This window comes from Coffea arabica, chromosome 11e (genome assembly GCF_036785885.1).
Source record: "Coffea arabica cultivar ET-39 chromosome 11e, Coffea Arabica ET-39 HiFi, whole genome shotgun sequence".
NCBI lineage: Eukaryota > Viridiplantae > Streptophyta > Magnoliopsida > Gentianales > Rubiaceae > Coffea > Coffea arabica.
The window spans coordinates 18522544-18532396 of record NC_092331.1 but is presented as its reverse complement, the minus strand read 5'-3'; the positions used below and the strand labels follow the sequence as shown (position 1 = coordinate 18532396).

Genomic DNA, 9853 nt, shown 5'->3' with positions numbered 1-9853 from the left:
CTGATCATCCACTTGACCATAATTCAACTGGATGATCAGATTTTGTAGGACATTTAGAGGCATTGTGGTCAGAGGGCGACCTGCTGTATCTAGGAAGATGTAAAAAATAATAATAATAATAATAATAACCTAAATTTAAATTTAAAATAAAAATTTTATATATGTATCATGCATTCAACCATAATAATGTATATAATAATATATATATATATAATATTAACTCTTATACTGGCATAGCCAAAGCCCAGGAAGCAAGACAAAATAGAAACTCTTTTTTTGTTTTTTAGTATCATGTTTGGTCTGTGAGCGTAAATAGTATGCAAAAGGCTGTTCTTTTCACCGAGACTCAAAGTTTATAACTGAAGTAAATGCTTAGGGGTACTCCACCTGAGTACACGTTTTTGCAAAATCAATAGAAGTTACAGAGGTTACCAGAAAAAAAAAAAAAAAAAAAAAAAAAAGGTTTGTTTCCCGTCCAATATCATATAGAGGAAGAGAGGAAGATATTGCTTTTAAATTTTATTTTCTTTCCATTGCACAGCGCCAAAGAATAAACAAATAAATAAATAACCAAGTTGCCCAAGTTCATCTTCAAAGCTCCAATGCTTCATTACAGTTTACCATCTGATGATGCTAAAGAAAATTTTCATCGGATGATAATCCAATAGACAACCAAGCTAATAAAACTCTAGTATTTCAGCTAGACCAAAAACTTTCGGCAACATAGGATCAGGCGAAACTAGACACTGTCATAACATTCTTTCACAGTATCCATCTGAATACAATTGAAACATGAAAAAAATACAAAGCTTCCCTCAAGCAATAGATAATACGGCGCTATTATGGCCACTTAATGAGCATGAGAATCAACCAAATTTCAAAAAGAAGCGGCAAATTTTGTTTTTATCCCAAACTACATGCAAACCCCCACATCATTGAGCTTGATCTTTCAAGTGCTTCTCAAACTCTCAAATTCTAATATTCATTTCAAGAGCCCTCAATTACTCTTGTTTTCAGAGATACACTCACATAGGAATTATTAAATGCCACGGGGAGTGAATGTCTACTATATGTGTTCACCATTTCAAATGACACATGATCTGCATCTTGCAACAGGCAGAAGCCCGCACAGATAGGCAACAGAGCAATCTCTTTATCCTGGTACAGAGCTTTGCACCAAATGCAACCATATCATGGAACTGCAGCGTGAGCTTTCTTTACTGTCGTCAACAGAAGCCATTCTGGTAACAGGTCATACAGAGTGTGCACGATGCAGCAACAATAACCAATGATGTCAAGATTAAGGAACAAATTACAGCTAAACCAACAACCACCATAGAAGTAAAACGTCTAGAGAAATAACTGACAGCTTATTGCCACACAACTTTACGAGCGTAAAGCACATTGACCCCTGTCAGGGGGTAATAGGGCATCCAGACTTCATAGCATCAAATTTAAGAAAAGTTTCAGTCCAAAACTGAGAGCTTTTGAGATGAAATGTACATTCTTAACATGCAAAGAAAAGATACCACAAAGTACTACTACTATTTAGAGTTTCAAACCGTATATGAAACGCTGAATTGAAGACAGTAATTCCAGACAGAAAGCACAGATCCAATTGACTGAATCAGCAAGGTACACCCAGAAACCTTTTAAAACATTAAAAATAACACCATGTTGAACAAAATCTCTACGGTGCGACCAGAAACCTTCCCAAAATCAAGACATCGCAAAGTTCAGTTTTTCAACCCTATTGGCAACATTAAAATGTACTCTAAGAAGATTGGTAAAACATACCTATCTAACTTTTCTAGCGTGTCCAACAAGAAAAAGAGTTGACTCCCTTGAAAAACATATTCAACTAACTGTGTTCCTAATTCATGGAACATTCTTTCAAAAGCACGCAATGCTTTTGGGAAAGAAAACACAACTATGGACCAATATTGTAGTCTACTCTTATGCTGGTTGTGGTCAACCACTACTCTGAAATTTAAAATTAGTTTTTGAAAAGAATGGGTGAATTCATAAGTTGCAGGATTACAAATACTCTTCCCAAAACACTACCAACAGGCTGCCTGAAAAAAAACCTAAAATAGAATTGCATGATCATGTTCCCATTAAGGTACATCCAGAACACTACCCCCATGAGTTTGGTTGCATGATTCTTACAAAGATCCCAAATTTGACACGGCTAGAGCTGCAATATGCACCGTTAAGCTCAGGGTTTCTTAAACTGAGGTAGCATCATTTACTTCAGGCACTCAAAACAGTTCTCTCTCTCTCTCTCTCTCTCTCTCTCACGCAGCCCCCAGATATATCATATCAGCATGGTGTAGTTGCCCAGATATATCATCATGCCCAGATAAAGCTGGAACAAGTGTTTAGTTGCCACAGGTCTAACACCCCAATATTTGGCAGTTCAAATTGAACCAAAAATGAAGCACCATTTTTCTCTTCTTCTGTGAAAGAAAGATGCCTCAGGGGAAGAGGAATGATGCAATGAGAGGACTTTTTCAGAATCGCAAGGATTACTGACAGAAAACAAAGATCTTTGTCCTCTCATGCTGCCTGACCTAGACTACAGCTCACTGACTTGATTTTTAAAAAGACTTAATTAGATGGGAATATGGGAACGGGAAACAAGAAAGCGAAACAACATGCACAAGATTCATTCTATAGAACACATTATTGGTACATCAGGTCTATGATAAGAAAGTATGTTAACACCAGAAAAGTGTAGAAGTGCAAGCTACCACATCTGAGAATAATTTTATCCTTTTAGTGGAAGCATGTATAGATTCTGCATTCTTTTTCTTTTTTTCTTTTTTTCTAGTAGGGGAGGGATGGAATTTAAGAAGCAGGGAGGGGGAAGAAGGATTTGAACTCAAGACCTTCTAAGGTTCCGTTTGATAAAACTAAATCTGAATTCTGAAATCTAAATACTGAAACAATTAATTTGCTGAATTTTAAGCACTGAAAAGAAAGATATAAATGTCTGAATTTTAATGGTAAACCTATTTATACTGTTCGATAAACATTTATAACTGAATGCTTTATAAGTTAAATTTAACAATTTTGCCCTTATACCTTTACATCCAAAAAAGAAATAGAACCTATGTTTAATTAGCTTAAAATTGTTAGGTATAAAAATGACAATATTTATTTTTAGATTAAATTAATATAAAAGATGAAATATATTATATGAGGAGTATGGAGAAGGTGTGAAAGTCATTAAAAAGGGAGAAAAGAGAAATAGAAAATCATTAGATAGAGAATATTAGGTTATTTTATTAGATAAGAATTTTGAACATAATTAACAAACAATGATAGATTTAGTAGATAAGATAAGATAGTTGAAGTAATTCTATTGATTCTTATCAGAATTAAGCATTCAGTTAGGATTCTTGTACTGAAAAAAATACACACAAGTTCAGCACTATTTAACAAGTTCAGCAAATGGATTTTCATTTATCAAACACTCAAAACATCCGAATGTCTGAAAAAGTTTAGATGCAGCACTTTTTTATGTTATCAAACAGACCCTAAGTCTTGAGGTCTCAACCTCGGCCACTAGACTAAGGCCTCCTCAGCATCTAGATTCTTCATTCAATTAGCATCATTTCAATTTCAAACATGAATAAAATGCTGAAAATTCGACAAAACATGAATTTTGGTATCAAGCAAACTCTAAGTCTAAAATAAGATCCTCCACTGCCAACAAAAGAAGCCTCAAAATAGTCATGAATCAAGAGCTATAAACATCATTCGAACCTACTAGCCAACACCGCACTATATACACTCCATAAAAGCAAGTTCAAAACACATTTTATTTCCCAAGATAAGAAAAGACAGTTTAAGAACTCTTCATAAATTGCTGAATGGAACTCACTAGCTCATGTTGCTTCCTATGTAAAAGTGCCAGTGCTACTGCATAAAGGGAGGCTCATATGCATTCATGGCTCATATTTGCAACAGAGGTGTCAATAACCACAAATTTTAATTGGATATTTCATTATAATACCTTATTGAATCCATTTACAATCTACAATGTGAACATGACAACTTGAAAAATGCACCTTCTAAGTATTAGGAATTGTAGATTAAGGTGGTCTCATGGATGCAGGCTAGAGTTTATGCATTGTGTTTGTAACCTGTGTAGAAAACCACAAAAACAAAGATTGGACTCTACTATCCAAATTACACTGGGGAGCTGCAAATATCTCATTCAAAATGGTTACTCATGTTCTCTACTAATCCAAGCAGAACCTGTATATCAAAGACAGCACACACTGTTAACATTCATTGTATCCAAGCTACAACATAGGGCCTTTTTTTTAACTTTTATACAACCACCTGAGATGGTGGGGGATTTGTTAGGAGCCCCACCTAGTTTATGTCAAACCTCTTCTCTGCTTCTCTCTTTTGTCTTTTAAAATAAGATGGTCGCTCATGTTCTGCATGAGCCCAGGAAGAACCTGTACATAGAAGACGGGGGCATTCTTAACTGTATCCTGTAGGGTCTTCTCATTTTTTTTTTTTGCTTTTTCTTTGTTTAAATTAACTTCAATACAATCACATGAGATTGAGGGGGTTCAATAGGACCCAACCAGATTTACATCAAAGGGAAAAAAGGGAGGGGCACTTCTCATCTTTCACTTTCTTTCTCTCACCATTTTTGGGTGTCCATGCAAGGATTTTTTTAAAACAAGTTTTAGCGGCAAAGATGCATGATCAAGCACCTGTTGAGCTTGTAAATTATTGCGGACTCTAAAAATGGCAAGGATGTTTTTGCCATTCTCCTTCCCTTTTGCCTATTTTCTGTGTCTATACACAATAGTGTCAATTACTTTCATGTTGCCACTTGTCTAAAATCAAATCAGAAAAGTTTTCCAACTACAACAGGCTAAATATGTTTAGGCAACCAATAAGCATCATAAGTTGCATCACTATATTCAAGGGGATGATTAAAAAGTATTACTATAATAGTGCATACTCTGCAATGATCAATTGCAACCAAAACAGCAAAATCAGAAATGAACATGAGGAAACTTCTTTACTTTGAGCTATTAGTATATATAATTCGCTGATAATGCATTTCAACTAAATACCTAACATTCTGCACAAACTAAATATGAGCAAAAAGTTTTTAGGTAAAGGCAACTAGCTTTGCATTTACGTACTAGCCATCAAAGCAACAGATATTTCCAAAAAAAAAAATTCAGAACCTTACTCATGAGGCGAGTTGAAGGTGAACGTAGCCACTACATTCTGAGTGCAATAGTGCCAGTTCCACCTCAAACAACACTGCACCAGAATATGAGAGTATAACTCATTAACCTTCTTTATTCTAATGTAGAAAATATTCTAATACTCTTATAGCCAATTCCACCACAACCTAAAGTAAGTGACCCGTGATAATACAGCTAGTAAGCTGCCTTGTAGGAAAAAGCACAGTGAGTTGGAAGAAAAGAAAAAGAGTAATAATGAGATCTTAACGAAGTACCAACACAAATTTTCAGGATTAACAGGGTACAGAAATGATAGACTACCACTGCATAACTGAAAATCCTACTGGCTAAAGTGGAAATTTATTTTTCCTTTAGAAGGCTTTCTAGAAATCAAATCCAGTAGTAGTATGATTTGTATATTACAAAAATGCACAACATGATTGCAAGACGGCTTTGGTTTTCAAATTATGTGCATTATGATTACCACAACAAAAAAAAAGGGAAGCCATATTAGCAAGTGGACCAGTTCACCAAATCCAGATTCTATAAACCATTATACATCAGTTAAGATACTTGATTTATTACTTCAGTCATGTCGTCGTCCATACAATCCAAGTCCTTCATATTCACATTAGCTTCATTTTTAGTAGCTCTGTTATTCACTCTCCTACTCTTCAGTATAATCTCTGATTCCTTCATCAGATTAATATACTTCTTCCTCACATTCGCAATTGGATGGGCCTCAATAGCTGACTTTTCACGATAAGCTTCTTTAAGGATAACAGTGCAAGTCTTGTTCCTTAAAGATAGATAAAACATATGAGGATGCCTCTCAAACGCCTTGTGAACTTTCTGTGGCAACCCCAAGCACTTTCTTAAACACAAAAGCCTTTTCCTCTCAGCAGCATGCTCAACAAAGAGACCAAGCAGCTCATGAAGAATACCAACTACCCGCTTCTCAGACAAATCACTATCCATTTTCAAGTCAGAGGAATCCTCATATGGTGAAACATATGGAAGCCTCTGAAATTCATTCATCCAATCAGAAATCTTCCTCTTCAGCCTCAAACCCTTTGATGGAAATAATGGAAATACGATTGCCTCCCTTTCACCACCAGCATAGACTCCTTTCTTCATTGCGTTCTGTTGTAGTATTGACATCATTGCTCCATCATTACCATCACTCCCAACAGCAAGTCCCTTCAACTCATCTCCCATTTCAACAATCCTGAAGTGCCCATCAAGATTGCTTTCCGGGTGCCTTAAAAACTCATCTGGCAGCCCCAAGTACCATTGCAAACCTTGAATTACCTTCAAAGGCAACACTTTTTGCTCTCCAACACTCATTAAAATCAACTTCTTTAACCTATCAACTATATCATTTTTATGTTCTTCATAAACCTCTCTCTCCTCTTTATCAAGCTGAATAGCTGTAGGGGTCAGTTTAAACCATGGTAAATTATATTTAGGACCTTCAAACTCCTCAAAAAAAGATGGGTATTTTCTCAAGAACCTAGCTACCTTAAATGGTATCCCCAATTCCAGACCTCTCTTTGAGACAGCAGAGATGGGGATGCAGTAGTCCTGTGGTGAGGCTGAGACTATGCAGTTTTTCAAGGCGATGATGGGTTTGAGTTCAATTGATCTGTGGATGGATTCAATTGATTCAAAATATGTGTCTTTCTTCCAGTCCATGTAGACATCTACATAAGCACGTCTTTGGATGAATACGTGGGAAAGATTCCGGCAGTTGGAGAGAGAATGAAGCGAATTTTGACAAGAGAAGAAGAAGATTTTTTGCAGGAGGTTTCTAGCACAACCTTTCTGGTTCGGCATGCCTATCTGATTTGAGATTCTGTGGGAAATTTCAGAGTCAATAAGATATTTTTCTCATTTTTTTGCACACCAATTTTTAATTTTGCAGTTTTCACTAGAGTGTTCGGTTTCTGTAAACTTTTAAACACGGTTCTCCCACTAGGGAATCAGAAATCAACAATCACATAGAAAACAACAACATGAAACAAGTTTAACAGCCCAAAACTAACCTTTTGAAAAGCTACTTATGAGAAGACCCACATTTAAATTTGCAAGCATAAGTATAATTAAGAATTAACTAATAATGAATCTAAGAATTAACTAATATAATCCCAGTGGCCAACTTGAAAACATGAAAAAAGAAAGTACTTAAATTAACAATTACAGGAACATAAGGGAAATTAAATTACAGTTAACAAAAATTTTAGGGACGGAAACCAAAAACAATAAGAATCTGTCTTCCGGAACCTAATTGAAAACTTATCAAACAAAGTTCCAGGGCCAATCTGCAGACATAGAAATTAGAGGCAAAACCGAAAACAAGGAAAAGTTGAGGGACTAAATTTAGAATTTTGGAAAAAAAAATCACTCTCCCAAGCGAGCAAGCTTCTGGGTCTCCATTTTCGCTCTGTTTTCTTTCCTCCAAGCTCAAGTACAGCACGAGAAAAAACCTCCTCCGGCCAGCATTTGGGCATTAAAATCTGTTTACTGGTTTCCAATTTTTCTTTCCATTTGGGCATTTTATCAAACACTAAATAGACAAGTAAAAGTCTAAGACTATTCCAGCTACAGAAAAGTCTGAAATTCTCTGTTTCAACCAAATTAACCATCTTTGCAGCAGTAACACAACAAAAGAATCACACGCAAAAAATCACTCCACCATGCTAGGTTAGAAGTAAGACGGACAGTAAGGCCAATTTCACATACTCTCTGCATGAACTTCAAGAAAACTAAAAGTTGAAAGAGAAACGAGAATTTTACAGTATTTCTTTATTGAAGAAGGTTGTGGTGGCGATGGTTTTCCTGCAAAAACGACACCGGCTTGCTCCCCAGCTCGTTCTCCCGGTGGATTTTTTTTTTTTTTTTTTGGATTGGGCAAAAATGTTTTATGAGAGATGAAAGGACTCCTTCTCCAGGTAAAGTCTTTTCATGTTGTATTCTTCTTCATTTTTTAAAATTAATAATGGGATTGGGGATTTCTGTTGGGCTCCATTTGAAAAATAAGAAAAGACAATTGGACCTCCAATTCAATTGGCCTACATGCATGTTTGTCTTTTTGAACCCAAAAAGAATTAAACAGGAGGTTCAAGTGAGAATTTTCTTTGAATTCATGCCACAAGCCTAGGAAAATCGAGTTTAAAAATAAAATGCCTACACTTTTCAAAAACAAAAAAAAAAAAAAAGGGGTGCCTACCTGCTAATAATTTCTTTAAGGCTGCATTTGGTTCTATAGAATTGGAATCACAATTCTATAAAATTGTAATTCTATAAATTTTAATTCCAAAGCATTTGAATTCCTTGGTTTGGCAAATGCATAGAATTGATGTGGAATTCAATTGAAATTCCTACTTCTTTATTGGACGGTTAAAAATTATTGAAATCCACATAGAATTAAAAATTTGTATACTATTAAATAAATAGTCCATAATAATGACAGTTTTACTATAGCCTACAACTAGATCTCTCTAAAGCTCTATTATATTGCTAGTAGACAATAATTATGTAATTCACCATCTAACATGTTACTATTAGAAATTAAGAATCTAAATTATAGAAAACCAAAATGTTATGTCAAAAAAAAAAAAAAAGCATAGCTTTGACCTTTGACAAATATTTGAACTGTGCCTCCTGCAACAAATTCCAATATATAACTATGAAAGTAAAGTGATTAAACAAAAAAAAAAAAAAGAGAGAAGCACAATTATACATTGTTCATCTGCTAGTAAATCAAAATTATGACGAGATTGTTTCTTTTAGGAAAAAAAGTGTAGACATATCATCAATTGCAGCCCTAACCACAAACATAGGGGCGTCAATTAGTCTAACTAACTCGAACACTTCTCTATTTAAACTTATATTTATAACGAGTTTAAAATTATGTTCAAACTCGTTTGTTCATTTATTGAGCCAAATCCAAATGAATTTTAATCTAAAATCGAGCTCGAACTAAATCTTTTACATGTAAATTTCAAATGTTGTATTAATTGACTCAAACTCTAATGGAATTTCAAGCTTTCATAAACACAAAATGCTATTTTTTTTATTTGGTTTTAATTAGTTGGTGAACTAGATTCAAACAAGCACAAATTGAGTCAGAGTCAATTCTTCTATTAAGTATTTTTAGTCGCCATCAATCCTAATCACAAACAGACATGCTAAAAGTACACACACTATAAAATTTATAACCTAAAAGCCAAAGCAAAAAATGTTGCTAATGAACTAAAGTGGTTGAAAATGTTACCACTGCTATTGATATTCAATAAGGAAAAAATAAAGGCATTCTTAAATTGATACATAAACCAATAAAACAATCCCTATTGAGTCTAAATTTCCATTTCCCTTCTAGAGACACCTTACATATATCTATTTCTACTTCGCAGTCAACACTGAAATCCTTCATTATCTTTTTCTTCTACCACCAAGCTGCTAACATAGCCACAGTAACGAAATGATATGCCACAACTACTCTATATTTTTGCTTTTTGCTCATCTTTATATTGATCTATATGGTGATCCATCTTATGAAATTCAAAAGTAAGACAAGAAAAGGGTAAGTGAACCGATGAAAAATACTTCGACACAACACACCA

General features: G+C 34.7%; 1 protein-coding gene across 13 annotated transcripts; it reads right to left on the bottom strand.

The window, feature by feature from the left end:
• Nucleotides 1–729: 729 nt before the first annotated feature.
• Nucleotides 730–8282, bottom strand: LOC113719593 (protein WHAT'S THIS FACTOR 9, mitochondrial-like). 13 transcript variants are annotated; one of them, XR_011825314.1, is made up of 5 exons: nucleotides 8025–8278; nucleotides 5814–7083; nucleotides 5226–5304; nucleotides 4387–4475; nucleotides 730–4266 (listed from the first exon to the last, which is right to left on the bottom strand). XR_011825314.1 is itself a non-coding variant. In XM_027244825.2 (4 exons), the coding sequence occupies exons 2-3, from the start codon at nucleotides 7062–7064 to the stop codon at nucleotides 5227–5229; spliced, it is 1329 nt and encodes a 442-aa protein (XP_027100626.1). In that variant the 5' UTR covers nucleotides 7065–7083; nucleotides 8025–8278; the 3' UTR covers nucleotides 730–4475; nucleotide 5226. The 13 variants fall into 13 exon arrangements, 6 of the variants coding, with proteins under 6 accessions (XP_027100626.1, XP_071928549.1, XP_027100624.1 ...); XR_003454929.2 differs by having other exon boundaries at nucleotides 4354–4475; nucleotides 5231–5304; XR_011825313.1 differs by having other exon boundaries at nucleotides 5231–5304.
• Nucleotides 8283–9853: the final 1571 nt, after the last annotated feature.

Bases quoted from the DNA above. Each gene is read 5' to 3' on its own strand.
- LOC113719593 (XM_027244822.2), bottom strand. From the start codon at position 7,064: ATGCCGAACCAGAAAGGTTGTGCTAGAAACCTCCTGCAAAAAATCTTC. The intron at 5,305-5,813 runs GTAATAAATCAA...ATTCTGGTGCAG, and splicing joins TGGACGACGACATGACTGAA to TGTTGTTTGAGGTGGAACTG. The intron at 1,242-5,230 runs GTAAGGTTCTGA...ACCTGTTACCAG, and splicing joins ACCTTCAACTCGCCTCATGA to AATGGCTTCTGTTGACGACA.